Source organism: Clarias gariepinus, chromosome 2 (assembly GCF_024256425.1).
Source record: "Clarias gariepinus isolate MV-2021 ecotype Netherlands chromosome 2, CGAR_prim_01v2, whole genome shotgun sequence".
Lineage (NCBI taxonomy): Eukaryota > Metazoa > Chordata > Actinopteri > Siluriformes > Clariidae > Clarias > Clarias gariepinus.
In genome coordinates, this window is record NC_071101.1 from 46,837,365 (window position 1) to 46,861,962 (window position 24,598).

Below are 24,598 nucleotides of genomic sequence, written 5' to 3' on the forward strand. Positions count from 1 at the left end.
ACACACAGTATATCCACCTTTCTTCTCTGCATCATATCAACTAACTCTCTTCCCTTCCCTGTCATGGTCCCAACATTCAAAGTCCCTACCATCACTCCTAAACTCTTGCCTTTCCTCTTCTCTCTCTGCTTACGAAAACGCCTTCCTCCTCTCCTTCTTCGACCAACAGTAGCCCAATTTCCACCAGCACCCTGTAGGTCAACAGCACCAGTGGTGGTCGTTGTTAACCCGGGCCACGACCGATCCGGTATGGGAATTATATTCTTGATTCGCATCATTGATTTGGCAAATGTTTTACGTCGGATGCCCTTCCTGACACAACCCTCTGCATTTATCCAGACTTGGGACTGGCACAAGAAGACACTGGATTGCGCCCCCCCCGTGGTTGCATTAAAAACAGAAATAAATAGATAAAAAAAAGAATACACACACATTTAACTGTACAATCAAACATAAAGTGATGTCAGGGATAAAAAACTAATGAAGATCAAAAGAAAAAAGCAAAGGAAATAACAATAATAATAATAATAATAAATAAGACCAATAATAGTACCCCAGTAAAACAAAACTCCCTAGCTGTGTTAGAGACGCCGTCTGTTTGGCCACTTTAGTTTCACTAAACTGAAATATATACTCACTAAATAAACGTTGGCTTTTGCACAGTGAAAGTGCCGTTGATGTGAGCAGCTTTATTTCAGTCATAATACACTCAGATTACACAAAAAATCAACAACAAATACAAAACATAAAGTGTAACATAATGACATCATTTTCATATTGTTAACACCTCCGTAATAGTTTGTTATAGTCAGTAGCGTTATTTTAATTTCTCTTTATGATGGTACTGTTGTTACTGGTTTCATTATCATTTATTTAGGGCTCAGTTAAATTCCTTAATGGCAGTTATTGAAACTTTATTATGTACATAACACGTCCTTATTTCATGTACTGTATTGCTCATGTAGTCTCGTTTTCATGTCCTTATGAGTTTGTTTCCATTGAACCAGTAGAGACCACAAAGACTTCAAGATTTTAAATCGGGAGACATCAGGAGAGGTCGGTAGCTAATTCAGCTCAGTGGAACAGGCTTACTTTTCTCATTAAACTCTGACCATTGGCTGAATCTGTGGAATACCCATCACACTCTGCTACCTGTTATAAGCCCTACAGTCTAGGGTTAGGGACCAGCAGCATTGTGGAGTCATGCCGTGGAAGTAAGAGATCCCAACCAATCATCTCCAAAAGACTTGTCAGATACTTCAAATTAATCTAGTAATGTTTAATTTACTAAAATGTGATTTTATGTACAATTAGGAATCGTGGTATAATACAAAGACAGATCAGGAAAATCTGACAGAAAGGCTGGACAATGGACGGTGCTGAAGAAAAGAAGAAATAAAAACTAAAGCTCAGCTTCACCTTCTCTCACATAAGTATTTGTTAGCTGGTAATGTAATGAAATGCATTAACCATATGGTAACACTGAGTTGTTGATCGTAGTTGATCTTTGTGATGTAAAAACTGTATACACAAACTATACCAGCAGTTCCCAGCCATAGACTGTATAAGAACTGGACAAACAATCCATGGTGTCACCCACAGGTTTTAATGAAGAACGGTTTTGAAGCTCAACAGTGGGAGCTCTGTAATCAGCTCGTTAATATATAAACTAATTACTCCAAACTGTGTAACATGTATTTTTTAACACAATCGTAATGGAACAAGTTCAATTTGAACAGATTTTATGTTTAGTGTTTAATTTGATGAAAGTTTTATTTGTTTATTAAGTACAATTAATTAATGACAGTAATTTTCCTATTGACTTTATTAATAATTTACAGCCCCATCTAGTGGCAGGTTTAGTGTTAGTTTAAACCACAATTCCAGGTGTTTACATGATGCAGAAAAATTTGAAAGTGCTTTATGCGAGCAGTAATAACTATGGCTCTCTTAATCTCTGTGCATCTCTGTAATATTTAACATGGCAACACCATCGCTTGTAAGTATTTCTGGAATTACAATAATGTTTGTTATATTTGTGTATAAATGTGACCTGTTGTGGTTAAAGTTAATTGATTGTCTATTTTAATTAAGCTGTAGTATTGGCCACGTTGTGTGTTGGCGTCATGTAGCTGTGCTGTATATTTGCATATAGAAAGAATGTTTGTTTCCAAGTATGATAGAATGTTATGACTGTAATTTTGTTCCTGGACATTATTATTTAATGTGTTGTTTATTTGTAGTTTCACTTTATACCCAAGACCATTAAACCTGTGGACACTCAATGCAAACTTCTTGTCTTCAGTTTAGTGTGAGGGAGGGGAGTTTATCTGACTGTCAATACCAACACCACAGCTTTGTTGAGGACAGTACAACAATAATTTCACGTTTTCAAGATAAACGTGATTGCTCATCATATTCGCATGAAATTCAACACACTCATGTTTATAAGATGAAATCATTTTGAGAAACTGAAACCAGAAACCAGAAAATCAAAGCAAGCATCGCGAGAAGAGAACACAAGACAAAATGTTTGGTGGACATGTGGAAAAGGTAAGCAGGAATTTATTATCATCTTTCTATAAATACAAACGAAATACTGAACATAAATGTCAGCACTGTTAGTCCGTCACGTTTAGTAATGTTTAGTCATGGTAGTTTGTTAATATTTTGTGTTAGACTATTTTGTGTATTTTTAAACACTTAAAATGCTGATGGACACCATATTCATGAGGCTTAACCTGCAGCTCAGTTCTAGTTTTGGTCCGTTCTTATGAGTTTTAAAGCAAAATTGACAAAACGATCAATATTCTAATGGTGTGAATTATTTTAAGATAATAATACCACAGCAATATCATTTCACCTAAACAATAAGGCTACATATACAGATTAATATGAATTTCATACATTTATTCTCATTGTTTTCTATCATTTTTCTGTCAGCTTTGGAGGGACAGGCTTGGTTTATCCCTTCTGTATTGTAACCATATGAAGCCTGGGATATGATTTTAGGAACAACACCAGACACAGGATAAAGAATTTAGATGGGATCTTTTATTCCAGACTGCACTTTAAATAGAGCAGTGTTTATTGTGCAAATTGTACAAAATGTACTTTTCAGTAAAACACACGTGAATCACGATTAATAACTCATTTTTGGAACAATAAAACTAAATACTTCACACTCACACTGGAAACACACAGATGGCCTATGGAGCGGTTTTCTTCCTTCATGAATAAACAAAATAACGATGTTTTAATGAAGCTGTTTTACATGGAGATGCACACAGAAACAGACTCAATACTCTGATAAAGTGGATTATGTCCAAGCAGTTACGCTTTAATCCACAGTGTTGATTTGGTTCACCCACACCAGCGTGTCCAGTTTAAATCACCAGAAATCACACGTTACACAACCACACTAACAAGCAAAACACTGAGGAGCTTTAATTTACCTTTGTGATACATGCACATTTAATGATAGTTTGCTATTTACTAAACTTTGATGTAAATTTTGCTCCACTGCACGAGCACACTCCGTGGTATGAGATCACACTGCTTTTAGGTAACTGCCGTGACACTTTTAGGTAATTACACACTCGTGTCTTGTCATTAAATGTAATAAAAAGTCATAATAATACAGTATGTTGTATTGAAGAAATACTACAGTGATGGGAATTTCCACATCTGAGTACTTTATACAACAAACTTGAAAATTGTAAACCAGAGCTATTGACATTTACGTTAAAAAAAAAACAAAAAACAAAACATTAGTTAGAAAAAGATCCCGTTCTGACAGTTTTATTTGTACAAAGAATGAACTGTTATATAGCTTATCTCTGTTTGTATCTGTTTATTGTTATTGTTTAAAAATACATTTAAAGACATCAAACTTAAAATATAAAAATAACTGGAAAAATAGACTCTGAGAATAGAACATTAGAATAACTCAGAAATACACTCTGTATGTTTGTTATTTCTGTAAATGTCATGTCTTGCATACTGAAGATGCGAACGCCGATGCAGTGTAAATTAGTACAATATTTTATTAATGGTCACGAGTCCAAAAAATAGAAGAAAACGAAAGAAAACACCACATGCTGGTTACTTCGCCAGGCTGGGTCTGCAGGTGGGCTATCAAGAACAAAAGAAAACAAACAAACAATAATCGTCTGCAACCTTGAGACGAAATGGGAGCTGCTATTCCTTCAGCCCAACCTTGACCTTGGAGAAGGACTTCCACACAAAGAGCCTCGCCTCCAGACACCGATTAGTCCTGGGATGGAAATAAACACAATCACACACAGTCAGGGATACAGACATGAGGGTGCACAACAGTGAACAGTCGAAGTGGTACGGGTTCGACTGGAATAAATAGTGAGACACACGGGGTTGACACAGGTGAACTTAATTTGGTGCTAAACGAAATTAATGGTGAACAATACACACGCAGACACACTAGGGGAGACAAAGCGGCGGCTCAGTAATCCGGTGAGCCAAATCTTATTCCCCAGGGCTGAGGTGGCTCAGGTGTGACAGTAAACACATTGTTGTGTTGCTCATGTTGGGTCAAATGATCAGGCTGTAAAAAGTAAAGGAGATCTCAGTTCTCACCAGCATGACATCCAACATGTGAATCAGTCTCTAAGATCTATTGTTGACACGCTTGGCTCCTTAATCACCCAAATACAGCAACTTCAGTCTTCTCCTTGAGGCTAGGCAGTCCACATTCCATCACATGCGCCATGATAGCCTGAACCTCAAGTTTATAATGGAACTTGCTGGTCATTCCTATTTCAGTGCTCCTTGCCATAGAGCTGCAATCATCTTATGGACCAATTGAAAGTGTCATAGTGTCATCACTCTTCTTTCAGGAAAAGCTCCTGAGTGGGGATCTGCTTTTTGGGATGCACATGTTGCCTGCATCAGTACTTAAAAAAAATTTTGGGCTGAAATGAAGTGGGTATTCGACAGCGCATCTTCTGGATATTAAGATTAAGGGAACAATTCTACATACATAATACATTTTGAGACCACTCCCACTTCTGCACAGACACTGGTCATATATCACTCTCAAAGTCATCACAGGTTTTCTGGATTCAAACAATAACTCTGTATGTGTCCTTCCCTTAATGCCTTTTTTCTCCTCCTCCTTGGCTTTTTCATTGAGGAGACATCTAAAGTCACAATGGTGATGATGAGGCATTCAATACAACATGGGTTGGGAATGTTATGGAGCCGAGGAGAGACGTTTGGTGCCAGCAAGATTTATACTGGATCTTTCTCTAATCACTGATTTCTATGGGCATCACCCAGAGGATATTGTCATAATATGGTCATAATATGATTCCGCTCTTTGACCTGTGCATTCATCTTTTTTTTAGACTTCACCACATACAAGTAGGAGTTCCACAGACAGACCATCAGCATTGGTCTTGGTGATAGTGATAAAAGAGAAGAGTACTAACCTACATTATCAGAGTGTAACAAAGGCGAACCACACATGAAGGTAGGTGTAAGGATGACTGATGTTTATTTACAGATCGGTAAGTCACAGTAGTTTTTCAAGATATGCAGTACTTTTAAAGGTAAGACTTTATTCAATGGTAACTTTAAATGGGTGGAAGGCGTTTACTGATATTCCTTTTTTTCTGTTCCTTAAGTACCACAGGAGATAAGGAGTTTAACTCAGAGATACCTGGGAGTGGCGATGGAAACACACACACCACAGACCCACTGAGACGAAGACGATGGAAACAAAACAGGAACACTTCTAGGGAAACACAAGGAGTTCAGGTAAGTAGTTAAATAAGTAATCTCTTTTACTTGCAAGTCAGAGATTTGGTCCACTTTCGTCGATACGAGCTTGGATGTTGAGTGTAGTGTGGTGTGTGTATTTATGGGTGTGTCCTGATTGACCTCAGGTGGCGGTGATTAGTATTCCTGAGATGGGGTGCGTTGTGTCTGACTTGGTTCGGAGCCTGGCCCAACTGTGACAGTGAGGTTGCCTATGGACCAGTACAAATTGTAAGATTTCGTTTGATTATTCAGGCTGGTTTAATATGATACCATCCCCACCTGAGATGAGACCAAAAAGGTCAACAGGTAGGTGAGGATGGGAAAAGCCTGTTAACTCATGCTTTAAGTGATCCTTCCAGTTATCCTTCTCTTTAGTTGGGTTGAAACATATGTAATAGGGTGAGATTTTGTCGCCCAGCAGATTTGCATTGTGGATGATATGGAGAAGTCCTGGAAGGGCCAACACTGGATAGCTGCCTATGTCTTCTGATCAGTTCAGAACTCATCCATGAATACTCAAACCTGGCAATATACTGTAATTATTGAGAAGCTGGGCTGCAGCAGTCTTGCCAGCATTATTCCTGGCGGGATAGGCCTGTGCAAAGCAGATAAGGTGGTCCATTACTATCACAGTACTTAACTCACCCTGACAAGCTACCAGGTTAAGGATGTCAATGCATATAATCTTAAGCGCCCAAGCTCTGCAAGACAGGTTTTTTTTTTGAGGAGAACTAGATGTTTTAGACTGGTAATTTTTTGGTAAAGAAGACCATCATCTATATGTAACTTATTTCATTTCCTTCATTCTGTGATTGTGTCAAGTTATCCTTTGTTGTTCACTGTTAGCAGTGTATTATTTTCTTTTAACTCTAACACCCTCCCGATGGCAAGAGCTGTCCTCTGCTGTTTTATTAATTCACTATTGCTGATGTTTTTGCTGATTGATGATGTTCAGAGCTCAGTAAGGGGGTCCCTGGATGAGATGATTTAACCCCTCCATTCTATTGCCCACATTTCTTCTTCCATTCCAAAAATGTTGACAATGGAAATTGCCAACTATAGTTCCGTATCACCAGGAGGTTTTTTTCTGTTAAAAGTGGCTTTAAGTACATATTACCTACTAAAGAGTGATGTAATGAAAGCTGAATAACCAAGAAGGGAAGTTGCATAGTGGTATTGGTGTTATTGTTACAGTGCACTAAGTTGATAGTGTGCTATTACAGTGAGTGTGCTAAGTTGACCAATCACAGGGGATGGCCTGTCCATTTACTACATAGACATCAATGCCCATGCCTGTATAATTAGCTACTAACTGTGTTATACTAACTGTATAATTAGTGATATGAGTGTCAGCTAATTCTCTCTAACCTGTAAGTCTGAATCCAACAGAAAAGCTACTGGATATCCATTGAGCTGACATTTAGGTAGGCCAATTCCAATTCCAGGTCTTTCCAATTAAGGGCACATTGCATTCCACAGTATAAGGACGTTTAAGTGCAGGTGGGTATTGTTGTGTTTGCATCATTTGGGAAGTCGCTTAGAGGTGGAGCTTACCAGCTGGGACTAGTGCTACAGTATACTCTGGTATCTGTCCATCCATCAACAGAGACCAGATCCCGTTTACCTGAATTTTAGTCAGTTTCAACCACTTGACTGCTCTGTGTCCTGTCACCACACACACAAAGCAATGGTTACACTCCTGCAGGCTTTGTTCTGTACAGTTTCTTTTGATTTGATTTTACTTTTATTGCAGCAAGCTTTCCTTCCCTTTTCCATGAAAGTTTGCCTAAAGGTGTTTGAGAGGGAGGAGATGACAGGGTTTGGGCTGATTGTGCAAGTGGACAACTGATTATTATTAATGTTATAATATAAAATGACTTATGAGTTATCCTCATTCATTTAAGGCACCGTTTTATTTTCGGAGCTAGTAAAATAAAAGTACTCCTTATACCTCACTACTATAAATCCAAAATAAACACAAAAATGATCACACAATGTATGTGCATGACAATTTATGTGCATCTTAATGCTCAAAAAGACACCGATGTCGCCATTAAGACTGTGCGTGTTTTCCCGCGAGATGCTGCAATTTAGCGCGCGGTGCGCCGCGACTTGCCGGAGGCAACATTTGGGAATTTAAAATAAATGTTTTGTGCTTCACTGAACATCCGCCAGATGGCGCATGGAAGGACTTTATGAATGCTGAAGCAAACATGAATTTTATTTTGTATTACAACAGATATTTCATAATGAATGTGTGTATATGTGTTTCATGTTATTTTCATAATAATAAAATGAGATGCCCAAATTCGTGCTTTAAAAGTTTTTTATAAAGTTTTTCTGATGTCTTAACAGGGACAAAATAATGAAAGACATGGCAATGCCTCGGTTTAAATGGTATTGAAATTAATTTAATTTCCTGATAGTACGCTATCTGATAGTGTTAACTATGCGAATGTCCTGATTCGTGAATATAGCAACATATCTTATTTAAAACATTAAATATTGGCAGGGGGAAATGGCAGAATTGAGGGGTTTAAAACTATTTAACAAGACTGAGCAGACGTCTCTGCCCAAAATGTATTTCGCCAGCAAAACAGAGAATAAATAGAAATAAAATGTTTATGGTACCAATCAAATCAGACTTTATAATTACTTTGAGTGTAATTCACAAATTTACTAAATATAGTATGTTTTTATGTGTATACAGCATGTGTTTGTATGTGAATATATTATATAAGTATGTGTTTGTACGCGCGTCTCATATGTAACATTCATATTAAATGCAATTCATGATAACATGAAGAGTTTCTGTTGATAAGTGTATGTGGATAAGTTGATAAGTGTATGTTGTCAAAGTATTTGTGGACATAAAATTAGGAGAAAAATCTCAATTAAGGATGTCTTGAAACATAATGCAGTAAGCATTTTAAGCCCGCAATCCTATTCACGTTAATTATCGCTAACCGGCACGAATAGGCGGCAAAGGGACGGAGCCTACGGAGTGAGCGAGTAGCGATAGTAGATTTGGGCGCACACCCATCACAGGCGCACGCCGTCACAGAAAGTAAAGTTGAGAATCACGATGCTCAACATCCCGGAGCCCAAACTCCATTTAAATTAAATTAACAAATATTGTAAGTAAATAACAATAGCCCACGTTTAGAAAAGCATTTTTATTTAGATTGTAAAAAAATAATCCTGCATGTGTTTTAGGTGTTCCAGCTGCCACTGTTCTGGTGGCTCTGTCAGAGTCAGTCATTCTGTAACAAACCTGTAAATTTCCATGTAAAACAGGAACATCTGTATGAATAAATTGATATGATGAGTTATTGATCAGTGACTTATGTGAACGACTCAGTTCAGATGTAAGGAAATGAAAAGAAAGTAAAAGGCTGCGCTGTTTGGGGGAGGGACGTGCTAATGACAATTTGGTTTGCTGTGTGTGTGTGTGTATGAGAGAGAGAGAGAGATGTCAAGAGGCCTTACATACTTACATACAAAAAGTCAAGAATTATTTAGTGAAACAGAGGATCTGCTGAAAAATGTTAGGCACATCAGTCACTTAACCCCAAATAAAAGGTCTTTCTGAGTGTTATGATATAGTTAAAATAACAGATGTACAAACGGTGCGCACTGAATACTAAACCTAAGCCAGGCACGAGGATTAATAAACCAAGATAGCCACATAGCCATTTTTTATTTTTTAAATAAAAATACCAAAGAATATTATTGTGTATAGAGTGTTTAAAAACAATGCAATTTATGCTATCATAAGGATAACCTCGATTTCTTCCATCCCAAGGATTAAAAATATTAACAATGTCAACTTTAGAATCTAGAATCCAGAAGATTAAAATTACACAAATTTAAATCACTGAAAGTCTTCAGAAGAGCCTCAGATTCAAGAGGTTTTTTTAAAGTGTAGAGAGGTGCATTACAGTTTCTCTGAATGTATAGGTGAGAACAGCTGATTCACACCTGGGGAGGGTGAATAGTTTGTATTTGAATGTTGTCTGGCATTGTAAAGCTCACACAGTGACAGTAAAAGAACAACAACCCAGGATTAATAGGGATAAGAGGCCCTTACTGCATAAATATTATTTAGTACAACAACATTCCTCCGCGCTCGGGAAAACGTTTTGGTGCGGTTAAGCGCTGATTAGACTGTAGGAAATGTAGGAAATTATGATGTGGGAAATTAAAAAGAGAGTTTTTATTTAGACTATAAAAAAATTAACCTGGTTCTATTTTTAGGCGTGCCAGCTGCCACTTTTTACGTAGTTAGAAGTTTTCAATACAAATCTTATAATGCCCACATGACATCAAACATTCCCCTTGTTGATATTTTAACTATTAATTTTACTATTTTAACTATTACTATTACGTTTACTTCCAAATAACATTAAAACAAAAATAAAACGTTTTATATATATATATATATATATATATATATATATATATATATACTGTATATATATATATATATATATTGTTGACTACATTTGGGCCATGTAACGGTTTTGAATCTAAGTGCACGGGCGGCACCATGAAGCACGGACTCGAGGGGGTTAACAGAGGAGCATTCATAACCACTCTCGATTTTAGCTCCTCCTCTCACACACTCTCTCTCTTACACACACAGAACCAGGAAGTTACTGTCAAAGAAAACGAAACTCAGACAGTCTCTCTCTTTCTCTCTCTCTCTCCCTCTGTGACTTCAGGAAAATGGCAGAGGCCAGTATTTCAGTAGATCAGGATCAGTTCATCTGTCCAGTGTGTCTGGATCTCCTGAAGGATCCGGTGACTATCCACTGTGGTCACAGTTTCTGTAAGGTGTGTATTAATGGCTGCTGGAATCAGGAGGATCAGAAGGGCGTCTATAGCTGTCCTCAGTGCAGAGACACTTTCACTCCAAGGCCTGTTCTACGCAGAAACAACATGCTGGCTGAAGTGGTGGAGAAACTGAAGAAGAAGACTGAAGTCCAAGCTGCTTCTCCTGCTCACTGTTACACTGGACCTGGAGAAGTGGAGTGTGATTCCTGCACCGGGAGAAAACACAAAGCTGTCAAGTCCTGTCTGACGTGTCTGGCTTCTTACTGTGAAACTCATATTACTCCTCACTATGAGTCTCCTGCATTTAAGACACATAAATTAACAGAAGCTTCATTAAAACTACAAGAGAAGATCTGCTCTGAACATGATGAAGTGCTGAAGATCTACTGCCGTACTGATCAAACCTGTATTTGCTCCTTGTGCATGTTGGATAAACATAAAGGCCATGACGCTGTAACAGTTTCAGCAGAAAGAGCTGAGAAACAGGTGAGAACTAGAAATTGTTAATATATACAGTATATATGAGCCTATATGGAAGCGTTGCCAGTGTGTGTTAATAGGGTGGCTTCAGACTTCAAACTACGCACTTGAGTTTCCAGATATGTCAGGTAGAAGAAAGGTTATCATGTTGCAAACATGTAGAACTCTTAAAATGATGTTTTATTGTGGATACAACCAAAAACAAAAATAAAAAATATTACCAAATATTAAGAATATGATGACATTTTTTGCTCAGTCACATTTGTATAGTTCATTAAAATGAAATCAAATTTATTTTATCATATAGTATATTTTGTGCTAGAAAAAAATGTCACTCTATACTGCACAATCCTAAACCCTATACACTATGTAAAAAACAGCAAAACAACACATTTCTTCCACTACACTCATTCTTTTTGTCAATTCATGTTTCAGTCAGTTATCAAATTAAAATGCAGCATTAATGGCCCCATTCAGCAAAATAATTTTAATTTGTCTTAAAATGAATGTGTTTGAATAATCATGCATTAATTGACTCAGAGTTAATCAGATCAGAATAATCAGATATTTGGATCATAAAGCATGAAGAGTTAGTGCAGTAAAGTGTTTAATGTATTTACCGTTATACAGACAAAGTCATGTCTCTTAACACCTTTAACTTCTACTTCTAATTCATTAGTCAGTATTTTGCACATGGACTATGAAGTAACAACAGCATTAAACAAAACCGAGTGTTAAATAATAATGTGTGTGCATTATGAAGAGCTTAATAACTGTTTTATCCCCAGACTGAGTTAATGAAGGAGAAGATAAAGTCATGTTTGTCATTGTAATCTTTTATACAAACCACATGTGGTCAAGTGATCATGGCTTTATGTCTCAACTCTTTAGTTAGTTATAAACATGCAGAAAACGCAACAAATATGTGGACAAGGCTGTGTTGTGGATTGATGATATACATATACACATACAGTATACACAATATCCATTACATTGTTTTATCCTCAGAGTGAGTTAAAGGAGAAGCAGATGAAATCCCAGGAGAGAATCCAGGAGAAGCAGAAGATGGTGCAGGAGCTGAAACAGGCTGTGAACACTATAAAGGTGAGCAGTGAGCAGAGACAGAGCTGCTCCTAGAAACACACACAACATGGACAACATGGAGTCATTTAGAGTCGCAGTAAGAGAGGGAATGATAGATGAGCTTTAAATCCTGTGTGTGTGTGTGTGTGTGTGTTTGTGTTTGTGTGTGTCCTAACAGCTGAGGGCACAGACAGCAGTGAAGGACAGTGAGAGGATCTTTACTGAGCTGATCAGCTCCATGGAGAAAAAGCGCTGGGAGGTGACGGAGCTGATCAGAGCTCAGGAGAAGACTGAACTGAGTCGAGCTGAACGACTCCTGGAGCAACTGGAGCAGGAGATTGCTGATCTTCAGAGGAGACTCACTGAGCTGGAGCAGCTTTCACACACACACGATCACATCCAGTTCCTCCAGGTAACACTCACTGTCTGATCTACACACACAGCTGTTCCTCACACACTCTCTAAAACACCTCCTGTTAATGGAACAGTGAATGTCCTCTGATGTCACAAGTGTGTTTTACATTTAATCTGCTTTCTGTAGGCTTTAGCTTCTGGACGTTGTTCTCCTCCAATTGAGAAACCAGACTTTCAGACATCCAGCATCAGTGTCCATCAACATCTCTCATTTGATCGAGTGAGGAATTCTCTCTCAGATCTAAAGAAGAGACTCGAGGAATTCTGTGAGGAGGAATTCAACAAAATCCCTCCACATGGTAAGAGGAGCTGTTCCTGCTGGAGAAACACAATGATGGACGTCTTTACTCGCTCTGTGAAGTCTTATTTCTTAGCAATGCTCCTGCTGACCTTCCTGCAGACAGTTTGAACTAAAATACTGATTTAAAATGAATAAACTGACTGTATCACTTTAAACTGTTTCCATCTTTTACAACCTGATGATGCTTTTTGTCTTCATTTCCATTTTTCTCTCCACAGCTGCAGCAGTTCAGATCTTTTCACCACCAGAGCCACAGAGCAGAGAAGAGTTTCTGAAATGTACAAACACACACACACACGTGTGTCCTTGTGTGTTCGTGTGTGTGTGTGTGTGTGAGAGAGAAAGAAAGAGTGAAAAATAGAGAAAAATGTATATTACACACATAAAAATTATGGATAATAATAATAATAATAATAATAATAATAATAAAGTACTATATCTTCCATTAGCAGAATAGAAAACACTAAATACTGACAAATTGGAATAAATAACAGTTTTTTATTTCTTTAGATTAAAATCTGAATGAACATTGAGACATTTCTCTCTCAGATATCAGCGCACACAGACAGCTGTCTCACTCTTCACATGAATATACAGTATTCTGTAAATTAAACCCAACATGTTCACATTGTTCAGTTTGTTTTTCTCTTTTATTTTAGATTTCTGTTATCTGACTCTGGATCCCAACACGACACATCGTAACCTCATTCTGTCTGAGAAGAACAGAGTGGTGAGATTCAGTGAGAGAGAGCAGCAGTACTCTGATCATCCAGAGAGATTTACTTATTGGGAACAGGTGTTGTGTAAGGAGAGTGTGTGTGGACGCTGTTACTGGGAGGTGGAGTGGAGCGGTGAGGATGTGTCCATATCAGTCTCATATAAAGACATCAGCAGGAAAGGAGAGGGTGATGAGTGTATGTTTGGACGCAACAATCAGTCCTGGAGTCTGTTGTGTTTATCTTCTTCTTCTCTCTATTTCTATCACAACAACATTGAGACTGATCTCAGAGCTCCATCATCCTCCAGAATAGGAGTGTATGTGGATCACAGTGCAGGAACTCTGTCCTTCTACAGCGTCTCTGACACGATGAAGCTCCTCCACAGAGTCCACACCACATTCACTCAGCCTCTGTACGCTGGGTTTGGGGTCTACTGGTCTGACTCTCCTGTGAGATTGTGTGATCCAGAATAAAGTGTGTAGTGTTTTGTGTAAAATTCCTGCACATTGTCACATTGTTGCTCAGTCATCTGTCTCACTAACACACAATCCAGCTGCACAAACAGCTCAGTAATTTAACACAGCGACAATTAAAGAGTAAATATTAACACTGAATATAGTTTAATAAAAATAAACAGATGTATTATTAAATGTATTAAATGTATTATTATAAAGTTGTATCTGTGTGAAGAGTCGTGGTGAGATTCGGCACATCAGACGTGATTTTAGAATAACTTTATATTTACATTATTGACATTGTTTAAAACTGTCACATCTGCACCTCCACAGTCCGGGGGGTTAAGATCTGGGTCTCCGGACTACTGAGACGCAGCTTTGTCCCCCCCTAGTGTGTCTATGTTGGTATGTCTCCCCATCACTAATCATGTTCACCTGTGTCTCTCCCCTTTGTGTCTACTTAAGCCAGTCGAACCTGGAGAATCACGTCCGTGCACTGTTATAGTCATGTTTGTTTGTCTCTAACCCTTCATCTTTGCATATTTCCTCCTCAGGGCTGAGTCAGAGTCTGCTAGCTCGGGGTAAGTTCTGTCATAGACAGACACGCTTTTTCGTCAAGTTCAAGTTTGAAAACACCAGACAGCGGGCTGGTAAGCCCTAGCGTATGTCTCTCTTTTGTTGGGAATTAATCTTCTAAGTATAAACATTCATCCGCCTGCAGACCCCGCCTGAGGAGGCTCGGAAGAAGCCTGTTGGGCTGATTTTGTTATTTTTTGTGTGTTTTTGTTTGATATTGTTAAAAGAAGAAAAAGAAAGAGACTGTCTGAAAAAATAAACTCTATATTCACCATTCCTGCGTTTGCGTCCTCTAAATCCATACCCAGAACATGACAAAAACTGACCACACACACACACACACACATACTAATAAATGTATGAAAAATAAAAGAATTCAGTAATAAATCAATATCTGTGGTTTATTACTCACAAAGATTTTGCCCATTAATACATTCTGTGATATAAACTGTAGGAACTATGATGGAGGTGGGGACACTGGGACACAGAGACCAGTGGAACAGAGAAACATGAGCTCTTTTATTATCCAAAGCTAGGAATGTGGAGAATCCAGTGCAGGCGTCTTTGCAGTGCAGGGAGACAGTTGAGAAGCAGTGACTCAGGTGGCAGTGTAGAGTTACCTGTGTCAGTACACCAGTAAAGGCGGGGTGGCAGCCAAGTCGAGGCAGTGAGGCAGCCAGTTCTCTGTGGTCTGGTGTAGTAAAAGAATCAGTGTAACTATTTTTAGACAATAGGGTCAAGTCTGATCTGCAGCTACTCAGTGGCAACCTTCCTTCATTCATGTCATCCTGCAACACTTCTAGCGAGTCCTGTCCTAGAATTAGACCAAGAATTAGAATAACAGATCAACACCATCACTGAGAAAAGTGGTGTAGCTTAAAACCATTAATGTGTTTTAATCATTCCTTTGAATTACATAATAAAGTCTGTTAACAAATTTACCACATCATTTTTATTTCTAAAATACTTAATTTTATTCCTAAAATGCATTTCTGTCAACTTTTCAGAAAAGCTTGGAGTGAGATTTTAAAAATAAGGGCATTGGTTTTGCGCGCACATGCAACGTGATGCCCCCAGTGTGCACACCCGTACACTTTACACTGCATGGCTCAGGTTCTGTGTAGGAGGAGAAAAAATTACTGCATTGAGTTTAATCATACACAAAACAGTGCATCACTATTTATATTTACGGCAACATTTTTAGGGATAACACACTTGATTAAGAGAAAATCCTAATCAGAACCTAGAATCAAGTCACGAAATAAAAACAGAAATAAATAAATAAAAAAAGAATACACACACATTCAACTGTACAATCAATCATGAAGTGACGGTAAGGATAAAAAAAAAAAAAAGCAAAGGAAATAATAATAATAATAATAATAATAATAATTATAATAAATAAGACCAATAATAGTGCCCCAGAAAAACAAAACTCCCTAGCTGTGTTAGAGAGGCGTCTGTTTGGCCACTTTAGTTTCACTAAACTGAAATATATACTCACTAAATAAACGTTGGCTTTTGCACAGTGAAAGTGCCGTTGATGTGAGCAGCTTTATTTCAGTCATAATACACTCAGATTACACAAAAAAATCAACAACAAATACCAAAACACAAAGTGTAACATAATGACATCATTTTCATATTGTTAACACCTCCGTAATAGTTTGTTATAGTCAGTAGCGTTATTTTAATTTCTCTTTATGATGGTACTGTTGTTACTGGTTTCATTATCATCTCTTTAGGGCTCAGTTAAATTCCAGTTATTGAAACTTTATTATGGACACAACACATCCTTATTTCATGTATTGCTCATGTCAAAATGTGTATCATCATGTATAAATGTGACCTGTCGTGGTTAAAGTTAAGTTAAAGTTCTGAGGTGCTTATGTTACCATAACAGGAAAGTAAAGTTGTTCAGCTGTGGTAGATCTGATTTATTCAAACACAATAATAAAGCTTTATATCCTCAGGAGGGGTCATTACATTGTTTTAGCAATGATTTCACGAAAGCGAGTTCAGAACTAATCTAAAGCACTGTCACACTAAAAAAACATCCAAAAAGTTCAGAAGCTTCAGATAGAATGAACGAACTAATGAATTTTCTTAAAACGTTATAAAATTAAGTAGAGCTAAATCCCTAAAGATTCTTATAAAATATTGCTGATTATCAATGCGGGAATAAATGGCAAATTGTCGATATTTCATGGTAGCATATATATATATATATATATATAAATGAAACCTGAGATAGTTACATTTCCACACCAAATGGCGCGATAGTATGTGCGATCCCTTGCGCCATCTGCTGAGAGAAATGAGAATCGCAGGTTGGAAAAGGCAGGAAATGTCATGCCGCCGCGCAGCTGTCAGCAATTTCACATAAATAAGAGCAAAATAGCTTTATACTGGCTTTTACCTGTGTGATTTTGAAAATTTAAGCATGCTGGGTGATTAAGCTCACAGATCTAGGAAAGGTCATGAAGGGAGGGTCCTGGATTTTGATCGAGTGTGGAGTATTTTTTTCCCCCATAGCGGTCAAATGCCCAGTGCTCTGCGCTTCTAGTGTTAAATCACCAGAAATCAACACGTTACACGACCACACTAACAAGAAAACACTGAGGAGCTTTAATTTACCTGTGTGATACATGCACATTTAATGATACTTTGCTATTTACTAAACTTTGATGTAGGGTGAAAAGTGGTAAAGTGGGACAGTTAAGCTTAATAATTTATATCCTTGCATGGATATGTTTTTATTAAAAATCAACAATGAGTTCATCATTAGCAAGTATGTGATAAAAAAATAAATAAATCTGTGGCTATGACATCACTTCCGGGATGTGGCACATCATATTTAACAACCATTTTCAGAAAGTGTCCCACTTTACCACTATTCACCCTAAATTTTGCTCCACTGCACGAGCACACTCCGTGGTATGAGATCACACTGCTTTTAGGTAACTGCCGTGACATTTTCAGGTAATTACACACTCGTGTTTCTTAAAGGGTCAGCGTTACATTTCCTCAATGAATTAAAACCCCAATAATACACACCACATATGCAGTGCATTCAAACAGGGGCACGAATAACCATTCCTGTGATTAACAGGTCGGCTTTTCAACCTGGTTACACATAATTTTCCAAATAACAAAAAACAAAAAATAGTATACATTTTAGGTGCCTGTTTTATGAGTAGTATTTTCTGATGCGTTATACATCTACTTTACTGCATTTCATGCAATTGTAAGTGTATTTTGAATCAATAAGTCAATGAGAATGCCTATTACTGCTGTGCTGACCGCCGCGCAAAACGACAGCGACCAAAATAACTCAGCTGCATTTCGTGTCATTTGTGAAATGACCACCAGGTCCCCCTGTTCGCAGCAGTTACTTTTTATATGATAGAGAGTTTACTTGAGCAGAAGTGGACGATTTCAGCATATGGGGCTGATCATGACCTGCCAGCCACTTTGACAGCCAACCAGTGGGCTTTGCTAGAAAAAGCGGTTACTGTTTTGGCACCATTTGAAGAAGTAATTAAACAGATTAGCCCCTCCACCTCATCTGTAGCGGACGTGATCCCCTCACAGTTATAAAACGGCTACTTGCTCGAGAGAACCAGGAGGACACTGGTATAAAAACAATGGAAACCACCCTTCTTGAGGCCGTCAAGTAACGATTTGCAACCATCGAGGAAGAGCCCTTGTATGCAGTTGCAACTCTCTTGGATCCACGCTTCAAAGAGAGGTATGTCTTTAAAAAAAAATCATGTCCATATTGATTATTGTCATTGCCATATTGAGTATATCAGTTCACTTATGTATTATTTTAAATGGTACTGTATAATTGCTATTTTAAGTTTTTTTTGTACCTAATAATTCAATAATTACAGATGCATTAAGTCTGTTATAAGTAAAGGCTGCTTTGAAGAAGATTATCTATTTGTTACATGTATTTACTGTTTTTCTTATTGTTTCTTTCAGATACTTTTCAAGTACAAACAACATCAAACATGCAAAGGATGCTCTGACAGTAGAAATGGAGAAAATTGAGAAGTCTACAACTGTAGCAGAGACAATAGTAGAAAACCCCAAGAAAAGGCCACGAATGGAAGTGCAGGTAGGTGGCAGCAGCAGTAGAGAAGGTAGCTTGAAGGGCCTGTTTGAGGACATCCTGCAGGAGCATGATGAGGAACATGCAGGTACAACTTTTAACTTCAGACGTATATGATGGAGCAAACTATCTCACGCTCAGACAGCCCATTCCAGTACTGGGCAGTCGACCAAGTTTGGTTTCCCACTCTGGCTGCCACTGCTGTTTCTCTGCGCCCCTGGTACTAGTGTGGGCAGTGAGAGACTGTTTAGCACAGCATCTAATAGTGTGGATGCAAGGAGAAACAGGCTGGGAGGAGAGAGAGAGCAGAAATGCTCATTTTCCTGAAGAAGAACTTGCTACTGTTAGTGAAATTGTGAGCAATACTAAGTTTCCACAGCAGTGCGAACCTAGTTTAAGTTACTTGAAATATTTATATTTTCATTCTGGGTTTAATACTGCTCTTGTTGAAGCTTAACTTGTTCAGTTTAGGTTTATTTTTGTACTCTATTACTTAAGTCTATTATTTTACTACATTGTGGCTGCACTTACTTTTTTAAAGGACTACACAGATTGAGTACAACTTACTGTTGCACTTTTTTTGTACTTTTATATTTAAAAACTAAAATGCCTTTTATTTAACAAAATTGTTTGTGCACTTTAAGCTTTAAAGAGATTATTTTCTTATATTATTTATATCTTTTTTTTATATTCCTAGATTTATTTGTTCCACTGTTTTTATACAGTTATATTGTAAAAAAAATACTAAAATACCTTTTTTTTCAGTTTGCAGTGTTAGAATTGTGGCTGCATTTGAAGTTCTTTTTCAGATGTTGAAGTTCAGTTTCTTTTTCAAAAATAAGTAATACTGTTAAATGTATGTCAGATAATAAAACATTCTAGTTCACTATATGTACTTGTTCATGTTTTATTATAGGGGTCATACAGGCCTACATGCACTTTTTTAAGCTGTTTGGACTGAACTGTGTGTTAGGAGAGTGCGTACACAACCACTCTACGATGATAAAGAGCCGCCCAGTGGTTTTCTTTTCATTTATTACAATAACATGCCCCTTCTGAAATCAGGCCAATCGCAAATGCCTTGCCGTGTGACGCCACACCACAAGAGGCCGTTCCTACACAAGTTGATTGACACTGGTGTTAGCAAAGACCCGCTCCGAGTGAGAAGAAGCTGTAGGCCATTGTTTTTCGCCGCTGGAGCAAAATGGCGCCTAAGCGAGCGTTGTGTACAGTTGTTGGGTGTAATAGCGAACACAGCAGTCGTCATTCACTACCTAGGGTTAGTGACCTAGGGTACCTACCTAGGGTTAGGTATCTGAGCCACTGAGGACGCAGTGGCTGAATTTAGTTTTTGAAGCTAACGTCCCCGCCGATTTACCTAAATACGTTCATGTTTGCGATAATCATTTTTCACCAGACTGCTTTATAAACACGAGTCAATATAAAGCAGGTTTTACTAGGGAGCAGCTCCTGAAAATCGGATCTGTACTAACGCTTCGTGTTCCTGCTTCATCTTCACCAGGCTCGGTGAGTGTAATTCCTTTTACTATGATTCTTTGCAGATCGCCTTTTCTAATAATCACGATAAATGCGGAGTGTAAGTTAACTTATACTCTAATAGAACATGGCTATGGCTTCTTCTCTATGTACATCCATCTCTATATAATCCCTAATCGCCTGTTTATAATAAACAATGCATTAAGGTGATTGTCTAGTTGCAAACTGTGTACATAGTCGGAAAACTATATTATGCTTAACTTTGTTACGTTAGATGGTTTATAACGATGTCTGTCGAAGATTAAGAAGTCATGTAAACACATCAGTAAACACATCGCGTCCGTATCTCTCTCAGTAAGCTTCTCCGCTTTATGTTGTTGTTGCTCGCGGCAGCGCAACAGCCCGTTAATTCATGCCCATGCAGTGATGAGAAAGACAAATCGAGTCGATGCATGTCCATTCTTTTAATTTCTGCGTTGTCAGGCGATATTACAAACTTCCGCGTAGGTTCCGTACTTAAATCAAACCAAAAACGACTGAAGAAAACAGGCTCAGGCTCTATATTTCAGCATTTTCCAGTTTGGACTGCATTACCCACAAAGCACTGCGTTGTGGGCAATGCTTTGTGGGTAATGCAGTTCAAAGCATTGCCCGCACTGTACTACACTCCCGTGGCTATACCCCATGTGTGTTGTGAAGACACGCCCCACGGAACTGGGAGGGGGGGGTGGGTCTCAGCAGAGGTCATGGGCATTTTAATTAGCATGTACTGAAACAGGTTGCTGAGAACAGAGCTAGTTTTTACCAGGTAAAAGTAGTGTTTTTCTCACACAATCCTTTTGAATTTTTAATTAACGTATAATACAAACTTTTCATTAGGACCCTAAAGATCATATTAACATTTAATGAAAAATGGGATGTGTAGGACCTTTAAGAGATAAATCTAAAGCACAGCATAAAATAATTCTTTCAATTAATACAGGGCTAGTAGTATCTCCAGCTGTATATACAGATACACACCCAGGTATCGGATCAGTACTCGGTATCGGCCGATACCCTGAGCCCAAGTATCGGAACCGGTATCGGGAGGGGAAAAAATGGTATCGGAACATCTCTATATAAAACTAATGGCTTTATTACACAAACAGTAAATTAGCAATTTCTCAAGGAAGAGATGAATGTATGAGTGACTCAACACAGTAACATGATGTGATGAAGACAATGTGATTTAAATTCAGAAATAAAGAAAAATTAATAAAAATGAAAGTGACCAAAAATTCTCCTGGTCCTTTTTGGTAAATTTGGATTAACATGCAGGTTAATCTTCTAAAACACAAAATACAGAATTTTATATATATATATATATATATATATATGAGTGTGTGTGTGTGTGTGTGTGTGTGTGTGTACATTTAGCTTCTGAGCACATTATGAAATAAATACAACAAAATTTAAATCCATCAGCCTTCCAGACCTCTGTTTGTGAATACAAATTATACAGAAGTATACATTTATTCTCATCAATCATTAGATTTTAATGATCTGTTTTTTCCTAACCTAATTATCTGGCTAGGTAAGACAAGACAGGTTGACATGACAACATAAATTAATAACATAAATCTGACTGTTTTTTCCCCATAAAAAGTCAAACAACTCACCAGAGTTCACAGAAATACATTTTTTCTCTCTTAATCTGAACTCCTCTTAAACAATAAACAATTTGCAAAAAAAAAACAAAAAAAACACAAGAACCTTCTAACAAAGTCTCCTCTTTTGCTGAGCTAAGCACCATGTACACTTTTCTTTTCTTCTTCGCTTACTCCTGTCAGAAAATCAACATAGCGGCCTCCACTGTGCAATCATGGTACTGCACCAACCCTTAAAGGCACAGTGTAAAACTTACGGCGGTTACATGCGTACAACCTCTCGGGGGTGAGGCTTTCTCAAAAAAAAAAAAAAAAACAACTTTTATTTGGAGTAAAGTGGCTGATGTGCCACATGTAACTTTTTTCAACAGAGCCTCTGTTTCCCTGAATAATCCTCAACTTATCATGAATATGTAAGACCTATTGACACCTTTCAGGTGACACCACACACACACACACACACCAAAACACACAGAAAGCAGACCAAACATCATCAGCACGTTCCTTCCCCAAACAGCGCAGTAATGAGCATTTACTTACATCTACGGAGGCCCAGAAGGCCAAATCATCTTTCCCATATATGTGTAAGTTTTTTTTTGCCTGTCCAAATATGAATCTATAAGCAAGTTAATATCATTATGCTAAGCGCTAGCTCACTAAAAGATAGCAGAATGTCAACTGTTGCCTATCAACTATTGGTAATTATCCCTGAGCTGCTCCTGTTATGGGTTAAATGTTACAGATGGTTAATGAATTGTTGTATGTAGTTTATTGGAGCTCCTGAGTGACATATAATGTACACTGCTGTATAATGTAGTGGTTTTATCATAGCTAGAGATCTTCTGAGTAGTTATATATGAGCTTACACAATGTATGTAACAGTCAGGGGCTTCTGTTCAGGTTCTATCTATTCTATTATAAAGTCATTAAATATATGTTTATACTCCTTATAACATGTATGCTTGTGTGTACTCAGACACTGACACTGTATATATCTCCAAGATGACAAGCTGGATTTAATCAGGAAAATATGTTGACAAGGCAAGAACTGCAGCTGACTAAAGCAGTCACTGCTCCACCTGCTGGGACTATACAGCATTGCAACCAGGTTATTAGAACAGCACAAAGGTGTGTTTAGGGGGCGGGGCTTCGTTCACTACGTCATCGCGGGGATCAGGGTCCGTGCAGGTTCCTTTACTCTTTACCTATTAATTTCCTTTCCATAAAGTGTATGTAATTAAATGATGTTTAAGAATCAGAATGTCAGAGAGAATTGTTAGTCTAATACAGTTACACTGTAAAGTGAACTTCAGTTTCATTTGTTTCACTTAAATATTTATTAATTTTGTCAGTTCAGAAATGTAGTGTCAGTAACCTGGAGAAAGTCCTGTAACCTTGTGCAGTTTTGGGGAATATGTACCAGTTATTTAATAGTCCATCTTTTATTATAAACATAAGGTTTTATTATGAATAAAAAGTTACAGACATGTTTGTGTTTGCTGTTAATGCTGTGAGGGTAAAAGCCTTGTGAGGTTTAATGCTGATAAACACTACAGTCATACAGGACATTCAGGAAGAATTGTTTCACTCCGGGTTCACTCACCTCCACTGTATTGTGATAGGATAGTGTAACTGTAACTGTGCTGGACCACAGGAGATCCAGACAGACTGGACAGATGAACTGGTCCTGATCTACTGAAATACTCACCTCCACCATTTTCCTGAGAGAGAGAGAGAGAGAGAGAGAGAGATCAGTTTTCTATACTCTGGATGAACTTTCAGTATCTGTATTTATACGTAGTGTAACAGAGTGAGTGGGTGGAGCTTTAAATGAGGACGGTGAAGCTAAGCTCCATGTACCGTGACTGTAAGTGTAAGTATGTGCTGTAATGTATATTAAAGTTATTAATTTAATGTGAAATTCCTAAATTCTTAAGTAAAGTGAAGTACAGTAAACTTTGGAGAACTCTGGAGTGATACGTCACATTAAACACAGTACTGATAAAGTACTGACTCAATCTGTCTCTGTCTATTTACCTACAATCATTAGAATAACTCTATTCAGACAGAATATGGAGCTCAAAGTGCTTCACTACAGTTAAACAGTGACGAACAATAAATATAATCATAATACCAATACAGTTATTAATTACTATTTACATTCTTACCTAAATAAATAAAGTTTCAGCTGTTTTCACTAATGTTAATATTATGTGAATGTGAAATAAATATTATAAAATGTTTTGAAAACTATTACTTATATGGGATTTTTATTTTTATTTTTATTAAATAGATTTGACCAAAGCATGTTGTGTACTATACAGTCTTTTATGGGTTTCACTACCTACACCATGGAAGCATCCACACTGAACGAGGAAAAATAGTGAAAAATAGTGAACAATAAATAAAATAAAGTAAATAAATAAATATATAAAAATATCAATAAAATATGTAAAATGTATTTATTACCAAGACCAAAGTATCAATTCAGGTGTTTTGTAGACAGGAATAATTTACGTCTCCACAGAATCATGGACTAAAGGGAGATGAAATGGTTAACAGAGGTGTATTCATGCCCTCCCTCTTTTTAGTTCCTCCTCTCACACTCTCTCTTACACACACACACACACACACAGAACCAGGAAGTTCTTGTCAAAGAAAACTAAAGGTAGACT

General features: G+C 37.6%; 1 protein-coding gene and 1 long non-coding RNA gene across 2 annotated transcripts; one reads left to right on the top strand and one right to left on the bottom strand.

Annotated features, from left to right (window-relative positions):
* Nucleotides 1–3,739: 3,739 nt before the first annotated feature.
* Nucleotides 3,740–23,666, bottom strand: LOC128508022 (uncharacterized). Its single transcript, XR_008355853.1, has 3 exons — nucleotides 23,527–23,666; nucleotides 5,699–5,773; nucleotides 3,740–4,276 (listed from the first exon to the last, which is right to left on the bottom strand). It is a non-coding gene; the product is annotated as an uncharacterized LOC128508022 (long non-coding RNA).
* LOC128507854 (E3 ubiquitin/ISG15 ligase TRIM25-like) lies at nucleotides 10,505–14,277 on the top strand. The gene is made up of 6 exons (XM_053478986.1): nucleotides 10,505–11,121; nucleotides 12,124–12,219; nucleotides 12,377–12,610; nucleotides 12,740–12,911; nucleotides 13,132–13,191; nucleotides 13,573–14,277. Exons 1-6 carry the CDS (start codon nucleotides 10,528–10,530, stop codon nucleotides 14,103–14,105), a joined length of 1,689 nt encoding a protein of 562 aa, XP_053334961.1. The 5' UTR covers nucleotides 10,505–10,527; the 3' UTR covers nucleotides 14,106–14,277.
* Nucleotides 23,667–24,598: the final 932 nt, after the last annotated feature.

What these genes read in the sequence shown, in the direction of transcription:
- LOC128507854 (XM_053478986.1), top strand. Translation starts at nt 10,528, where the DNA reads ATGGCAGAGGCCAGTATTTCAGTAGATCAGGATCAGTTCATCTGTCCA. An exon ending in CAGAAAGAGCTGAGAAACAG is followed by an intron (nt 11,122 to 12,123) that starts GTGAGAACTAGA and finishes TTTTATCCTCAG; the next exon opens with AGTGAGTTAAAGGAGAAGCA. An exon ending in CAGAGAAGAGTTTCTGAAAT is followed by an intron (nt 13,192 to 13,572) that starts GTACAAACACAC and finishes CTTTTATTTTAG; the next exon opens with ATTTCTGTTATCTGACTCTG.